The sequence below is a fragment of the Colletotrichum siamense genome, assembly GCF_013390195.1.
Source record: "Colletotrichum siamense strain Cg363 chromosome Unknown KSG_Cg363_contig08, whole genome shotgun sequence".
Taxonomy (NCBI): domain Eukaryota; kingdom Fungi; phylum Ascomycota; class Sordariomycetes; order Glomerellales; family Glomerellaceae; genus Colletotrichum; species Colletotrichum siamense.
In genome coordinates this window covers 2,120,332-2,137,233 of record NW_023501021.1, presented here as the reverse complement: position 1 = coordinate 2,137,233, position 16,902 = coordinate 2,120,332, and the positions used below count along the sequence as shown (strand labels likewise).

Here is a 16,902-nt window from a genome sequence, read left to right as displayed (position 1 = left end):
GGTGGAAAGAGCGAGCCAGTTGGGTGATGCGTGACCTTGGTCCAAAATTCCCCAGGCATGAGGTGGAGGACGACCTCGACGTCACTGCGGCTGCTTCTGACCTTATCTTGCCTGCCCGAGCGCGGATAGCGCGGCCATTGAAGATATATTTTCTACGATAGATGGAGAAAGAAGGAGGTAGAAAGAGGGGCAGACTGTGTTGATTAGTGAATTCCTGGCAGCCATCGTCGACTTAGCCTTCCTTTCTCATTGAGACGGTGGGCAGCTCTTTCTTCGCCTGTCAAGGGCTGAGGTACCTTAAAATAAAGTCCGAGAAAGACGTGATGAGCCACTTGGTCAGCAAGACTACGAGGCAGAGACATCACAAGGGCGCTCTTGGTAGAGATCGAGGGACAGGGCAAAGTCAAACACATCGGATGACAGATCAACAACGGTCGACTCGCGAGGGATGAAGTCGCAGTTGCAGTTGGGCCAAACTGCCTTTCCCAAGCCACATCCGACCAAAATCCGTGCACCATCAGCCCCACCAGAGCTCCGTAGCAGCCCCCACTTCGGTTGACGCACAGCTGCATCTCAACTCAGCATCTGCACGCCGCACTGACTCCGATCTCACTTACATAATCCGCCGGGATACCCTCCATCAAACTTGGCGCACCCTTGAGGCTTGCAAGGGGCACGCGGGGTGGACAGAGACGCGTCTAAATTAGGTCTCGCGTCGCACTCAACTTCACCAACTGCCTCATTGCGCGCTACCCGCCAAAATTATGCCCAAATCGACCACGCCTTCCACGTCTGCCACCACTCCGATCTGAACCACGCGAAAAACTGGCTGTGACCTCGAAGTTACAATCAACCCCGTCGTGATGTCGTCCTTCCCGGCGAGCCGTCGCCGCCGCCGCGAACCGGAAGACGAGAGCGACTCTGCGTCTGATGCCTCCGATGCACCCAAACGCCCCCGCCTTAGCCGGCGTGCTGACGATTCCGACGATGACGATGGAGATGTGAAGAGAAGACCCAGAACGAACGGCGTCAACGGTGTCAAGGTCCAGCATGACTTGGATGGATTTCAGGCTGGCGCTATTCGCCGCGTTACAGTCAAGAACTTCGTGACGTACGAGATGGCAGAGTTTTTCCCTGGCCCGAATCTCAACATGGTTATTGGACCGAACGGAACGGGAAAGAGCTCGCTCGTCTGCGCCATCTGCTTGGGTCTGGGATTCAGTCCAAAACATCTTGGCAGAGCTGGCAACGTCAAGGAGTTTGTCAAGCACGGAAAGCCGTCGGCCACCATAGAGATCGAGCTACAAGGTCGACCGGAGGATAGACGAAACCCTGTTATCAAAGTTCAGATCGATCGCGAGAGGAACAGCCAGAAGTGGTGGCTGAATGGCAAAGAAGCCACACATAAGACCATCCAGCATCTTATGAGGGACCTTAAGATCCAGGTCGACAACCTCTGCCAGTTTCTCCCTCAGGATCGCGTTGTCGAATTCGCATCTGCCACCCCCGTTGACTTGCTACACGAGACTCTGCGCGCGGCGGCGCCAGAGGAAATGCTCGACTGGCAGAAACAACTGCAGGAGCTGCACAAAGAACACAAAGAAATCCAGCGCGGCTCGGCAAATTACGCTGAGCACCTCAAAAGTCTCGAGGACAGACAGCATGATATGCAAAACGATGTTGACAAGCTCCGCGAGCAGCAGGAGGCCCAACAGCGCATCGCCGACCTGAAAGACGCACGGCATGTTGCCGACTACCTTGAGGCAAGGTCACTTTACCAAACGAAGAAGGCCGAGGAAAAGGAGGCGAAGAGGAATTTGAGAAGGTTGGAAGACGAGGCAGCTCCGTCTCTGCAAGCTGTGAATCAGAAGCAGGTTTACCTCGAGAAGGTCTCCGCAGCCGTTCATTCCCGCAAGGGTCTGGTACGGCGTGCAGAAGCTGAGGCAGACACATTGCTCAATCGGGTCGAGGACGCCGATGAGCAAATAAGATCAATTACCGCCAATCTGGAGACCAACAAGCGTGGATATGATGCCAAGAGGCAGGAACTGGGCAAGATTCGCAACAGGATTGGTGTACTGGAAAACCAGCAGAAGAACAAGCCCGCGGAGTTCAACCCTCAAGAACACAACACCCAAATTGTACGTTCAATCCTGGTCCTGAATCATGATCCTGGAGACTGAAGCTAACTTGAACGTAGCGAGAAAAAGAGCATCAGCTTCGCGAAATGGAGGCCGAGACGCGTCAAATCGACGGAAAACTGAGAGATATCAAAGAACAGGGCCAAGCAAAGAGCCACATCAGAAACAAGCTCAAACAAGATCTCGAGAATCTCGATTCCCAGCAGGGGCAGCTTCTCAACTTTCTGCAGAAGAAGTTCCCCGACGTTGCCAAGGGCTGGGCCTGGCTGCAAGAGAACGGCGATCAGTTTGAAAAAGAAGTCTTTGGACCACCTGCTTTGTGCTGCTCCGTCAAAGATGAGCGGTATTCGGACCAGGTCCAGGCACTGCTGCACATGGACGACTTCCTTTGTTTCACCGCGCAAACCAGAGAGGACCACAAGAAGCTGAGTGATGTCTTCTACAAGCAACTCAGTCTCTCCGTCAACACGCGCTCCATCTTGAAGCCCCTGGATGATTTCAAACCTAGGATGTCACGGGAACAGGTCAGATCTTTCGGTTTCGATGGTTTCGCAATCGAGATGCTGTCGGGTCCGGAGCCAGTTCTTGCGATGCTTTGTAATGAAAAGAAGTTGGACGTATCTGGCATTGCAGCGGGGGAAATCAGCGATGCTCAGTACGAGCGCCTGGTTCAAGATGCTGTTATCAACAGTTGGTCAGCTGGCCGGCATCTATACAGAGTGTCTCGGCGCAGGGATCTTGGCCCCCAGGCGGTCTCCACAATGACCCGAGGCATCTCCAAAGGCGTGTTCTGGACGGATCAACCTATTGATGAGGCTGAGAAGAATGACATCCTGCGCCGCCTGAGGGAAGTCGAGGCGGAGTTCGGGGAGCTGAAGACGCAGAACACGGAACTCAAGGAACAGCTTACCGCGATAAACGGGAGGAAGAAGGAGACACAGGAAGCTCTCGTAAGTCTGATGAAGGAGATCTGCGGAGCAAAAGTTAACAAGGCGCCAGAAATTACTCAGAGATCGAAAGAACGAACTGCAGAAAGCACACAACGCCTACCAAGCTATTCCCATCAAGCTTGGTAAGAAGCCTACATGGTACTAAGTAGTTTCCACCACTGACGCATATTTGCAGAGTCTGAAAAGAAGTCACTGGAACAGAAGAGGGCAGAGGTCGAAGAGGCGAGATCAGCCAGTTCCAAGCTGGATGTCGACAGAGACAACGCTACAGTGGAAAAGCTCAAAGCTGTCCTCCGCCATCATGCGGCAATCGCCGCGATTCGGGATGCCCAGGAGGAAGTGCTTGAGGCTCAGATTCGTGAGATCGAGGCCAAGTCTGATCTTACGGGTCTCAAGGCTAGGAACACCGACCTGATGCAGCAACTTGAAGATGAGAAGCGACATATCGGTGCCATCGCGGAAGAATCTGCGCGATGCAGAGCCCGCGCTGAAGCAGCCAGAAGCAAAGTGGCTGACTTATTCCATGACGACCCAAGCAGGAGAGAGCTCCTTGAAGAGCTGGCCAAGGAAAAAACTGTCGAGGACGTCGACAACGAGATCGCCGCTGAAGAAGGCAAACTCGAGCTCATACATGTCACCAACCCCGGCGCCCTGCGCGAATTTGAGAAGCGCGCTCGAGAAATTGAGAAGCTGCGCCAGAGAATGGAGAGCTCGACGAACAAGCTGGATGAGCTGAACCGCAGGATATCGCGGATCCGCGACAAGTGGGAGCCAAAGCTTGACGAACTTATCAGCAAGATCAACGACGCGTTCAGCTACAACTTTGAGCAAATCAACTGCGCCGGCGAGGTTCGGGTTCATAAAGATGAGGACTTTGATCAGTGGGCCTTGGATATCATGGTCAAGTTCAGGTATGTTTTAACCCGCGTTGAAATATAACGGAGCAGCTGACAGCAAGCAGAGAAAACGAGACGCTCCAACAGCTCAACCAGCATCGTCAATCCGGAGGAGAGCGTGCCGTGTCTACTATTTTCTACCTCATGGCCCTCCAGTCTATGGCGCAGTCTCCGTTCCGTGTTGTGGATGAGATCAACCAGGGTATGGACCCTCGCAACGAGCGCATGGTACACGAGCGCATGGTCGAGATTGCGTGTCGCGAGCACACATCACAATACTTCCTCATCACACCCAAGCTTCTCACAGGATTGCGCTACGACCCACGTATGCGTGTTCTCTGCATCGCAAGCGGAACGCATATGCCTGAGGACGGTAAAAAGCTGGACTTTGGCCGCTGCTTGCAGATCCACAAGCAGGTGACAGCCAGCGCCTAATCTCGGCGGAGCTCGGCTCTGTGGAGATGCATCGAATTATAGTCATTTGGCCGGAGTTTTTGGGCGTTGGTGAGGGCAAGTGTCAAGAGGTCACGATACCCTGGGTTGCGTCCGGTAGGTTTTAGACGGCACGGGAAGAGCAGAGGGTTCAAGCTCGTTCATGATGCTGGGGCTTGGTGGTGATCTTTGCATCACTCATGCTGGTGTATCATTCCATCTTTTAGAGCGACAGTGCTGCATGTAGAGGAAAAATGCTAAATGGAGAAGCCTTCAGGGTTTACATGAAGACATCTAGGAGTTTTCCCGCCTTTGTCACGTCTACACATCCACCTGGGCGGCGATTCGCTTCGGAGCGTTTTTGACAACAGGGATAACCCAAGCAGCATATCGGCGAAGCATGCTTGGCTCTCCCGTCGAGATCGATACCTATGTTCTACAACTCATTTGCCGGGGGGTTTCAAGAGTCCACAGGCTAGCGAAGGCGCTAGACACGAGGGCATTGCGCAAGACGTCGCTTCGTGGACATGGATGATTCGATGCCGGAAGAAACTCGCTTGTCTTGAGGCGAGCGGCGAGTGGGGACGGTCATGGTCTTCTCGGCCGACGTCTACGATGACACAAATGCCGGGACAAGGAGTGTATTCCAAAGGTCCCGGCCATTCAGCCCGGACCGTGGCACTCTTCTTCTTACATCGCCTCCTCATCTCGTCCGCCTCGCCGTTTGGCCCTCTCGAGTGCCCGGGCCAACCCCGTACCTCAGCTTCTCCATCCCATGACGCCCAATCCCCTCACCATCTCCTCACGAGACCCCAAAGTCTAAAGCCCAACTACCTGCTTTCGTCACAGATTCTCCGCCAAAACCCAGATCGTGTCGGTGATCCGGACTTCCAGAGTGTGGGACGCCTTTCTAGTGAGACGGCCTCGAGGTCACTCGAGAAATATCTCCTGTCAGTCGAAATTCGTCGCCAATTTGCCTGCTCGGAATCCTATAGCAAATCTGACGCTGTGGGGCTGGTTTGAACATCGGCCAGTCGAGAACCAAAGTCCCGGAACGGCTCATGTTGCCTGATGTAGAATAAATGAGCTGACGTGAGAAGTGTATTCTTGACAAGACGGCCGTGCTATTGGACAATCTGTTATGGCGGAAAAGGCTGTGACATCCCATCTCTAACTGACCTGCCCGCACCCCGATTCCGTCCATCTGCTACAAATCCCTGAATCAGTTTCTATTACGCTACTTCCTTCCATCCTTCTACAAACCCCAACAGCTCTTACTTCCTGCCTCGATTATTTCTTTCATCCAACATCAACTCAGTGATACCCCCTCATCAAAAACCAGTTCATAATCAACCACCATTACGTTCAGTTGAACCACCACCGTCGCCATGGAAGCCCTCCGCTCAAAGATCCAGGCCCAGATCCCGGAAAACATCAAGCAGCTCCCCTCGACCTTCAAGCCAAAGCCGCCCACGCACCTCGAGAACGGCGCAGAGTCCATCCCCGCCTTGCTCGCGCCCACCGTCGTCTCCCCGACGCTGCCCACGCCCAGCATCGGCCACGAGGGCGCCGTCTTCACAATCGCCTACGCGACCCCGATCGCCAAACCGCCCCTGGCCGTCCTCGCCACCTTCATCGACCCGTCCACCTACCCCTCCTGGAACCCCATGTTCCCCAAGGTCACCGTCACCAAGCCCGCCACCGGGCCCGTCCCGCCGCTGCTCGCCGAGTCCACCGTCGCCAAGCACAACCCGGCCGACCTCATGCTGCAGGGCGCCCAGGTCGCGTTCGAGGTGCACCTGACGCTGGACCCGGCGCGCGTGACGTCCAACTCGCCGTGCATCATCACCAAGATCGAGGACTTCCACAAGGTGACGACCTCGTCGGCCGGCGAGGAGCACAAGGGCCGCAAGGGGTACCGCGTGGTGTGGAAGACGACGGGGTACACGCCGCCGACGTTCCTGTTCAAGGCGGAGCGCGTGCACGAGTTCCTCGAGAGCGAGGACGGCACCGGCACCGAGTACCGCCAGTACGAGACCTTCTTCGGCCCGCTGGCGCACGTCGTCAAGCTCACCATGGTTGGGCAGCTCGAGTCCGCTTTCGCCGCGTGGATGGACGGGCTGAAGCGGTTCGTCGAGGCTGGGGGGAACGTGGCGGCCGCCAACAACACCGATGGCGCGACTGATGCTGCGGCTGCCCCCGCTTCTGCTGCCGCCGCCGCTGCTACCGCTGCCTCGTGAAGCGTGATGATACCTGATCTTTGGGAGACAAATGTTGTGATTGACTTTGCTTTGGGAATTTTGATGGCTCGCACATATGAAAATGGGGTGGACAAAAATTACACCTGTTGGAGAGGAGAGTGGAGAATCGGATCTGAAGGTGCGTGTTTCTATGTATGCTAGTAGCTTGATACCTGTCCATAACCGGCAACAAGGAGTTCTTTTGACATATATGAACAAGGGGTTACAGGTGTGTTGTGAGCCACTTTCCTATTTATGCCCTCACGGAGGCCGGCATTTTCGCATTGAGAGCAATCCGTCTCCATGACCTACACCTCCACGATGCACTGGTTGGTCCCCATCTACAACGATGCAACAGCCTCGGGCTTGAAGTAAACCGACATGACACCGCCGACGGTGAGGTTCTCCTTGACGAAAGACTTGAGGGCGCCGTGGGCGGCGCACTCGTCGTCGTAGTACTTCATGTCCTCGAGCGAGGCGAACTCGGTCTTGGCGACGATGGTGAAGCCCTGGGCGCGGGGGTCGTCGACGGCGGGGCCGACGACCATGGAGAGGATGTACGGCTTGCCGTCCTGGGTGTTATTTGTTAGCATCGTGAGTCAGGTTCTAATTGCCTCCTTCGTCTGCTTTGGTCCCCATTTCTCGTATTTTGCTTGAATTCTAATAGTGCCGTTGCCCAATATCTTGCGCCGAGAGAGAGAGGTTGTGTGAGAAAGGCCAATGGAAGGACGTCAGGATGCAAGTCAAGCTACCTTCTTCTGGGAGTCTCCGAGCTTCTTGTACTGCTCAATCAACTGCTTCTTCTGCCCCTCGTCGGCAATCTTGAACATGGTCACGCGATGAACCCGGTCCGCCATTTTGATCGTTCTTCCGTCAAGCTGTCTGAGTGTAGAAAAGTTCTTCGGACTCCTCAAGGGCGTTACTGTCCGGCGAAAGGCAGGCGGTACGAAAGAAGATGTCTTTTGTGTTTTGAAGGGACCTGTCTCTGTCCTGGTCGTCGTTGTCGTCGAGAAGTGGTGGTAGCCGAAGCCGGAAGCGGAGGTTCGTAGCGGGGTTCCGTTGATGTTCCGAAGCCGATGGATACAGGTTTGGCGGAACGTGAAGGCCGGGGAGACGGGGGGCATGGCTTTCCTTTTAAAAAAGAGTCTAATGAGACAGAAAGAGGCGGCGGGAAAGGTCTCTAGCGGGGAGGAGGGGAGTGTGCAGCAGAAAGAGGCTCTCGGATCATCCCCAATTGCTACTGCGTGAGGTACGGGCGGCAGGGGGGCGTGGCGGCGGCCGGCTCACACAGCAAAGAGGATGGATGGATGGATGGATGCGTGCGGGTTTGTCGGTTGAAGAAGGCGCGGCGGCGCGCTGGGACGGAGTCGGGTGGAGGAGGTGCAGTGAGTGTGCATTGAGGGTGGCCCATGCAGAAGCTAAGCTCTCCAAGCTACCTATGTACCTATCGTGGGACCTTGCTTATGTTTGGGGACGGGGTACCTCTGCTCCACCTGGGCCTGTTGCTTCGCAGGATAGGATATCTTCGCCGGCGGTTTACATAACTGAAAGCCAAGTTCTCTTCAGATTCCTATTCATGTGAAATAGGTACTGTGTGTTTGTATCAGCAGAAGACCCTCATCCCATGGGTGTGTTGAAGCTTCAGATGCGGATGCCCGGACCGCCCCACGAAGCTTCAACCCACAGGCCGACACTTACATACTGCGATACACCTACCTAAGGTCCCTACCTCAGCATGCCTTGGCGCTAAGATTGGACTGGTTATCGGCGGTGCATTCCTGTCGACTTCAGATCGTCCCATCAGCAGTGCCGAGGGCTGCATTTCCTTCTCACCTACGCTCTCCACTCCCTATCAGACAGCCCCCATCACCCGTATCTTCCTGCCCGTCCCCAGGTTTCCCCGTGTAGGTAGAGCGGAACCATTGACAGTCAATCAGTACGCTCAAAATATCCCATCCATCCCACGGTGCACTCAGGAGCTTCAACGCATCTTGTAGGTCCACATGTCTCAACAAGAAAAACCACCATCGGGGCTTACATCGGCCCTGTCCCCCGCACCCAAGCCCCGCGAACGTCCGCGGTGGTGGGGCCGGTGGCTTCTTCGTTGCAATCTGCAATCTGCACCCGCACCCGCACTTGTGCTGCAAGGTGCAGCAGCAGTCCCCCTCACCCCTCCCCTCCTTCAAAGCCAAGACTCAGGAAGAAGGAACCCCCTTCCCGCCAACCAATCACGAATTTCTCCGTCTCGTCTCACGCTCTTTCTCGTCGACCTCCTTCCTTCCCTCCTGCGCCAGAGGACTTCACCTCATCCACTTACACTGACTTACAGCCGACTTACACGAACCTCACCTGATGCGCTTGTATGTAATGGATTGTCTTGGTTTGTGGACTGGACTGGACAAACATCCTTTGCCAAGCAGGCACACCCGTGACGAGACGGGAAAATTTCCAACACCTCACAAAATGCAAACAAGCCTTCCCAGAGTGAGGCTTGCAACCCGCCAGAGGGACACTGCGGCGCACCCGACGACCCCTGAACAGCCTCGGCCAAGCCTGGAGACTTACACATCGTCCCTGGAACGGGGGACGCATAGACTTCCGTGTGTAGTATCATCCGCATCTTGTAAGTGCGGGCATTTCTTATTAGGCCGTGGTATTATTCCGTCTCATCATCTAGGCCGTTGATGCCCATATGCTCATAGGGAACGCTCAAATACGTCCTCCCTGAATGCATTCCTGGGAGAACATCATCTCTCATCTACGCCAGCTACCTACCCTAAGCCTATAGACGTGGCCAGATTGAACCGACTCGTCAATGCCAAGGTTCCTGGCCAAGCTCTCGCGTGTAGCATCCAGTTGCTACAAGTCACCCCTGTTTGGCGGCCAAGCCTGGTATCTTTCGTCCTTCCCACCAACGGTCACCGCATGACATGAAAAAGGTGCAACCGTATCAGTATCCGGAAGCACTCCCAAGTTCCCGAGCCCAGTCCTGCTGCGGCCCCCCTTGAAATCCCCCAAAACGCCATATCCGTCTTTGCATGGACCGCCAGCTCTTGGTGGTCCATGTGATCAATCCCGCCATTACCCCCCTTTCTCTACATCATCCTTGACCAGCCATTATAGTACGGGCGACGCTGGAGACAGTCCCCCCATCCGACGGACGACCACCTGCATCTTCTCAATCAGCTCCGGCATCCGATAGGGCTTGACGAGCACGTCGTCACACCCCGCGCTCTTGGCTTGTTGCATCTGCTCCGGTCTGGCGTTGGCGCTGACGGCGATGATGGGAATTCGGCCGCCACTGGCGCAGAACACCTGCCCTTCGCCTTCCAGCTCTCGAATACGTCTTGTGCATGTCAAGCCGTCCTGGATTGGCATCTCTATGTCCATCAGGATCATGTTGATAGGCACAGGGGGGGCTTGGATGCTCGAGACGCTGCGGCTAAAGTACTCCTGTTCCTCCTGATGCTGCAGCGACGTGGACTGCATGAGCCTTTCCAAAGCTTCGACGCCGTGATTGGCCACATCAACCTGGAAGCCTCGGTCGCAGAGGCCTCTCCTGGTGATCTGCTGATTGATTAGGTTGTCCTCCACAACCAGAATGCCATCGAGGCGAGGATCGTGGATGTTTGGCTTTGGTCGTGAGCCAGGTGTCCTCTGGTCGTTTGCGTTGGATTTGGTCCTCGGTGCCGAGAGTGGAGTGCTGGTTGCAGTGGCCGCTGTTGTCATTCTTACAGCCGCGGCCGCAGACTCGGCCTCTCTCCTCGATGCTTCCGACGGGACGTATGCCTCGATGAAGAAGGCAAATGTCGATCCAACACCTGGCAAGCTTGATACGCCGATCGCGCCCCTTTGCAGCTCCGTCAGGCGCCTTGATATGAACAAGCCAAGGCCAGAACCGCCGTATTTCACATGTGTACGCGAGCTTGCCTGCACAAACCTGTTGAAGAGGTTCGCCTTCTCATCTTCCGAGAGACCCTGGCCGGTATCCTTGACCTCAAACATGAGATACACCGGGTCCCTGCGGTCGTCAAGCGCGGGCTGTTCATATTCCGATTCCTCTTTGCATGACCGCGGGATGAAAGTGACCGCAGAATCTTCGTCCGTGGGCCGTGTTCGGGAGGCTTTGATGCTGACCGATACATTCCGAATGGAGCCTGACTTGGTAAACTTGAGGGCGTTGGTGAGTAGATTTATGAGGACCTGCTTGACGCGAGACGGGTCGAGGTCGAGAAAGTCGTAGCCGAGCTCTCGGTAAGACCTATCAACCTTCATATTGAGGTCGATATCCACGCGACGTGCTTCCACATCAAACATCTTAATAGCTTCCTCCCCAATTTGTACGGGGTCGACCGTGCAGGGCGTGACGGCCAGCAGCTTCGAGTCCAGCTTCGACATAGTCAGAATGTCGTCCACAATCCGCTTCTGGTGCTGAGCACAAGCAACAATCGTCTCGGCGTTTTCAATGCTGTCGGAAAGCAACTGCTTCACGTCAAAGTGCCTGTCTCCGTTCTCCTCCGTTGATGGCTTGTATTTTGTCACGGGGGTACGTGGGCGTTCAACAAGCTCTTCGCATCTCGCGAGGGAAGCAATAATGGCGTCAGAACAGTGTACAATGGCACTGAGAGGGTTGCGCATTTCGTGAGATGTCATGTCGATGAAGTTGTCCTGCTGCCGCTTCGAGTCGATGGCTTCTTCGGTACGTTGTGTTTCCAGCTCAAGCTGCCATTTTTGCAGAGAAACATCGCTGATGCAGCCAGTAAACGATTGGACGATGCCATCCGAGTTGCTGACTGGCATGAAGGTGGCATTGACCCATCGCGGTGCCGTGATCTGGTTTCCTCCGGCATCGTCAGCTGTCCAAGTGGTTTTCAATCGGATTTCAGCGGTCTGCGGCTTCTTCACGGATATGAGGCGGTTTAAGCTCTCGGTCAGGATTGGGAGGTCCTCCTGGACCACAGACACTTGCCACGGCCTTACTTCGCGTTGCATTGGATCAACCTTCTCGATGCCACACAGCTCGAAGAAAGCATTGTTTGCACCAATCAAACGTCCTGCGGTATCCATGTCAAACATTCCCACTGTTGCCAGCTCAGCCATTCTTTTCAGGTTCTCTGCCTGCTGAGTCCTCCTGGTTGCTTCGTCAGCCGTTCTCTTGTGTGCTGTGACATCCGTCAGGCAGGTGAAAGTTCGAATAATGGTACCATCCATGGAGCGTTCCGCCTTTGCTTGGGCCATGACATACCGCTCCATTTCGTCATCGAGGTCGCTGCACAAATCGGCCTTGAATGGTGAGCGGCGCGAGAGGAGTCCATTGGTGTGCTCAGTTCCTCGTACGCGGAACTCAAACTCAACCTCATCTTTTGTCCTCAGCTCTTTGTACGCCTCGCGTATCTTTTCTCGATCTCCTTCAAGGACATAAGAGAATGCGCCCCCATCCTCAGCCTGGCTGTCGGGGTAGCCTGTGATGCGATACCAAAGGCCATTGGCGAATGTGATGTTCCCTTGGTGGTCTCCAATAGAGAACCCATTGGGGATGAAGTCAGATACGGTTTGGAACAGTCTTGTATACTCAATGGCCTCCTTTGTTTGATAAGCAAGCTTTTCTTTCAGCATGGCCTGGTCATAGGCGGCCTGCTCAGCCGCATTTCGTCCCCTTCGCCTTTCTTCCTCCAACAAGACGGTGCATGCTAATGATGTGGTCAGCTTTTGGGCGAGAAGCTGGATATACAGTGTGTAGGCATCGTCGTATGGTCGTCGAGGATTCAGCCCAAGCACGAGCAGGCCCATGCCTTCTTCCTCCTTCGTTGGTCGGATAGGTAAGACGATGGCTGCTTCGCACGGGTCACCAAAACCACGCCACTGCAAGCCCGTCAGCAGCTCCTTCGGTAAGCTGCCGTCGGAGGTGCTGATGATCAGTGGTCCCTGACTGCGCAACGCTGCACGGTACTGCGGGGCCAGACCCGCGTCTGTCTCCTTTAGACGCAAATACTCAGGCATGATCGGGTGGTGGGCTGGAACGCCGAGAGCCCCTTCCAAACGGCAGATGTAGTCGAAGTTGTGTCGCGACTCGCTGCCAGATTCCGACGAACCCTCGCGCTCAATCGAATACAGCATAGCGAGCGGGATGTCGTACGCCGGGTCGCATTCTGAAAGCTCTTCGATGAGCTTGCTCCAGTACGACTTGACGTCCTTGGCGGTCACCAGTTCCTCGCCCATGTCGACCAGCATCTGGATTCGCCTGCGGAAAAGGTGGTACATTGTTGTATCGGATATCAGATGGATGAAGCCGAGGCATTCACTGTTGTGGATGACAGGAACGAGGGACCATTTCAGATAGGTTTCCAGAGGTGGGCCGTCTCGTTGTTCGACGAAGAAGCAGAACTCCTCCTCGCTGCTTGCCCGGCGACTCTGTCCTGGATTCTCCATCATGCCTCTCAACTGATCCGTGATTTCTGGGAAAACTTCAGTCACAGGGCGACCAAGCAGATTGGGGTGCCGCGAGCCGATCATCTCTCCGTACGCCTCATTGTAGACGGTGGTAAACTTGGGTCCCCAGTAGATGGCCGTGGGCTGGGAGTTGCACAAAATCTGGCTGTAAGACTGATGCAGCATGGATGGCCATCGGTCCATGGGCCCTAATGGAGTTGCGCTCCAGTTGACGCTGTCAACCATGTCGAGGAATGGCTCCTGATCCGGCATGAAGTCGGGCAAAACCAACGGAGGCTCGGTAGTTGCTCGAACGATACGAGGATGCGGGAGATCCTCTTCAGATGAGTCTGGTGAAGACATGGACGGAACAGTAGAGGTGTGCGGGTGCAGGATCCCGCTGCTGGATTCTCGTCCTCGCGATCCGTCTAGGCGTATCTTCCTAGGCGGCTCTGTCATGGGCGGGAAGTCGTTGGAGCTCACCACGACCCATTTGGATTGTACAACACTGCGAGTCCAGAAGTGGTTGTTATACAAGAAGGATTGCGGTGGGTTTACGTCCTGTGCGGTGATCCAGTCCCAAAATCTCGTGTGGTCGAGGCTCGATATGGACTGTAAGACCTCGAGAAGGGCGGGCTTGCCTGTCAGAGCTGGGTTGTTGTAGACCACCTCGGCGCGAGAGGGGTCCTTGAACGAAGCAGCAAGGGCAACAACGAAGCTCGGTCGGGGGTCGGACTCGAGCAGGTCAACGACGCCCACACCGAGGAGCGGGGGAGGATGCATGGCGGCGGGCAGGATGTGAGTCGTCCGCTCAGCCAAGGGATCGGCAAGTGTTGTTGTCAGTATCTGCGTTTTCTCTCATTCTCAACCAATGGGCGTCTTTGGATCAGGTCCTGGACTCAGACCAATAACACTCTTGGGTGTGTTTCTTGTGCTTCTTTGCTTGGCTCCCAAGTCGGTGTCGGTCCCGCCGGTGAAGGTAAGTAAAGTTCGAGTTGGCAGGCGCGATGTGCGAGCAGGGCGAGTCACGGCCTGGGGGGATTTTGTTTCTCGATGCAAGAGAGGAGATGCGGGAGACGCGCAAGGCAGGTGGACGAGAGAAAAAGCGCCAGAAGCGAGCCGGGGTGGTGTGCGCAAAGTGGCGCAAAGTGGATGAGGCAGACGAGGGTGCCAATGTGGTCGGTCCGGAAGCTGCGATTCTGCTTTACCGGGTGGAGACGGGCGTGCACCGCGGCACACCCAGCCTGTTGTTTCCTGGCCGGGGGTTGACGTTGACTTCAAAGCCGGTAAATGTAGGGCGGGTCAGGACTAAGTAAAGTACTGAGCAGACTGCAGGATCCCCGGCCAACCTTGTCGGATCAACTGGGCACGCGGGATGTTCGCCGTGAGATGCGCTGTTGACTTTTGGAGGTTGTGGTTGTTGTGGTTGTGGAAATCTGCAGTGCTGGATGTGGATATCGGACCTTGGCCGACGTCGCCTTGGGTTGCGACAGAGTGAATCCGGAGAAGGATGGTAAGGAGTAAACAAGAAGAATGCGTGAAGGGAACTTTTTTCTTTCCTTCTGTCTGGGAAGGCTTGCGTGTGGAATGATGGAAATAACCAAGGATGCAAGCGTCCCGTCTCGTATGTGGGAGAAAAGACGAGATGACAACCAGGCGGGAGCGGGAGAGGTAAGACGTGGGAGACGGTCGAGGAGCGGACAGGCCAGGACGGAGGAGGACGACCGTTCTCGGGGTCGGTTTGGGGGCTGAAGGAACGGCGTTGCAATGTGGCTTGTTACGCAGATGGCGGTCTTGTCCAAAATAAATTTCGACCTTTTGGTTGGTGATCTTTGTTTTTTCTGGTCTTTTTCGAGACGACGGCGACCGTGACTCTGACTCCCCGTGTCGATCCCTTTGCTTTGTCGTCCAAGAGCGGCCAGGGCAGACCTTATTTCTGGTGGCACCGTACCGTACCTACGAATACGCACTTGTGCGGTGGTCACCTCCGTTGGATGTCGGGGGTCGGGGAGATTGGAAGCTCAAGGTGACAATGGAGGTGATAAAAAAAGCAGAGAGATGGCCGTAGCTTACGGAGTCTGGTCCTAGGGCAGGTGGAAGCCGGGGTTGTTGGGTGGGCATGGGACTGGGGTGGAAGAGACTGAGGTGGGCGGGCTGGGCGGGAAGCAGACCGCAGCGATCACCGGTGACGACAACGGGAAGTGACAGACAGGAACAGACTGAACGGGAGGCATGTCTCTGGTATCGTGACTGACCAGACGGAGCTTTAGCTAAGGCAATCAACCTAGGTAGGTAGCTACAAAAGAGGACGCAAAGCCTCGGGAAACGCACTGGAAACGTCTCTAGTCGATCAAGACTTGACTTGAATAAGCGAGGGGCTGCGGTGGCAGTAGGTGGTTTTGAACGGCCTATTGCTGTAGTGCTTCCGTCGCTTTCCCCTTTTCGATGGCGCGTCTCAGCCCTCGTCGACGGCAGCAGCGTCTCTCTCTCCCTCTGCCTCTGCTAAGGTAATGCTAAGGGCCAATGGCAGGGACGGCGGTGACGGCAGCGTGATAGGCAGGCAAAGAGGTGAGAGATCGTGATCGAGCGGACCAAAGCCACGCAGCACACCGCGCACATCACACAGGCCGGGCACACACACCAACACGCAAATACCATGTACATAGTAGGCAGGCACACCCACACGGTACGGGGACACGGCTCCCGGAATCCCAGGATCGGGACTCGGTGAGCAAGGCAGACTCTGTCTCTGTCTCCCCATCTATTTTTTGCTGCTTTTTCTGCCTGCCTGCCTGCCTGCCTACTGCAAGTCTGCTCGCTGCCAACATCGCATCCCCGCAATGCAGATTAATGGTGAGATGGTGTGGGATTCGGCGTGGCACCCGAGGCCTGGAAATGTTCCAAATTGGTCCAATGTGTCCAGTGTCCCGGCGTCTCTGCCAGGAAAATGGAACCGCAAACTGCAAACCTAGAGGCTACCCAGGCAATGTAGTGCGCACCGCAACCCGGCACGGGGGCAGGCAAAAAAGTGGACGGGGAAAAGCGCACTTGTCCCACCCGCCGCGAGCAAGGAATTCGCATCGTGCAGCCAATCATGCTCCCCCAGCGTGGTATCGTGGCGTCCACCCCCTGGGTCATGGATGTCTCTAAAAGCTTCGATGAGAGGGGTCCAGCGCACCATTGGAATCAACCAAGACGCCATGCGCCGTAAAGAGCTTTTTGCGTGAATCCGGCCGTGTTGAATAGATCGCTCCGTGCCTCTTCTGACCATTCCCTCTCTTTACTTCTATTCAATATCTCTCTTCACAAAGCTGTAGCGTTCTCTACCTAGTAGGACATCGGCTAGGTAGCACCGGCGCCGTTCATTTGCCAGTGACGTTATTGCCCCACGTCATCCCGACTTCACACGTGGAGTCGCAATAAGTCCTCCGTTATCCCCCCTTGTCCAACCTTTTCCCACCACTCCCCGGTCCCCGCGACCTGTCTTTTTTTCTCTTCCTCTTCTCCTCAACTCATTACGGCAAACCAGGGTCAGGCTAAGCTCGGTTCCCGTCTCCTCCACCACTAACAAGCCTCATCCAATATTTTCATCTTGTCCGTAATTGTGCCTCAGCCTCACGCAGCTGAAAACATAGGAGAGACACTGATGGGATGCGGTCGGACGTTGTCGTCATATCTGCCTCCCGCTCCCGAAATGCGTGTGATGTAAGCCCCAAGTGGCCTCTGCGCTCGTGACGTCACCTCCCCCCTAAACAGCATCCCCCCTGTTTCCCAACGTGGAAGGAGAGCGGGAAGGAAAAAAACAGAGTTGAGG

General features: G+C 55.4%; 4 protein-coding genes across 4 annotated transcripts; 2 read left to right on the top strand and 2 right to left on the bottom strand.

The window, feature by feature from the left end:
• Positions 1 to 863: 863 nt before the first annotated feature.
• On the top strand, positions 864 to 4,422 carry smc5 (Structural maintenance of chromosomes protein 5; the record flags this gene model as incomplete). Its single annotated transcript, XM_036644005.1, has 5 exons — positions 864 to 2,141; positions 2,201 to 3,091; positions 3,141 to 3,213; positions 3,267 to 4,002; positions 4,053 to 4,422. The coding sequence occupies 5 exons, from the start codon at positions 864 to 866 to the stop codon at positions 4,420 to 4,422; spliced, it is 3,348 nt and encodes a 1,115-aa protein (XP_036490951.1).
• Positions 4,423 to 5,807: 1,385 nt separating this feature from the next.
• CGCS363_v012155 (uncharacterized protein) lies at positions 5,808 to 6,659 on the top strand (the record flags this gene model as incomplete). The annotated part of the gene is made up of 1 exon (XM_036644004.1): positions 5,808 to 6,659. One exon carries the CDS (start codon positions 5,808 to 5,810, stop codon positions 6,657 to 6,659), a length of 852 nt encoding a protein of 283 aa, XP_036490953.1.
• A 341-nt stretch (positions 6,660 to 7,000) lies between these two features.
• Positions 7,001 to 7,516, bottom strand: CGCS363_v012154 (uncharacterized protein; the record flags this gene model as incomplete). The annotated part of the gene is made up of 2 exons (XM_036644003.1): positions 7,001 to 7,231; positions 7,412 to 7,516. 2 exons carry the CDS (start codon positions 7,514 to 7,516, stop codon positions 7,001 to 7,003), a joined length of 336 nt encoding a protein of 111 aa, XP_036490645.1.
• Positions 7,517 to 9,776: 2,260 nt separating this feature from the next.
• tcsB-0 (Two-component system protein B) lies at positions 9,777 to 10,664 on the bottom strand (the record flags this gene model as incomplete). Its single annotated transcript, XM_036644002.1, has 1 exon — positions 9,777 to 10,664. The coding sequence occupies one exon, from the start codon at positions 10,662 to 10,664 to the stop codon at positions 9,777 to 9,779; it is 888 nt and encodes a 295-aa protein (XP_036490955.1).
• Positions 10,665 to 16,902: the final 6,238 nt, after the last annotated feature.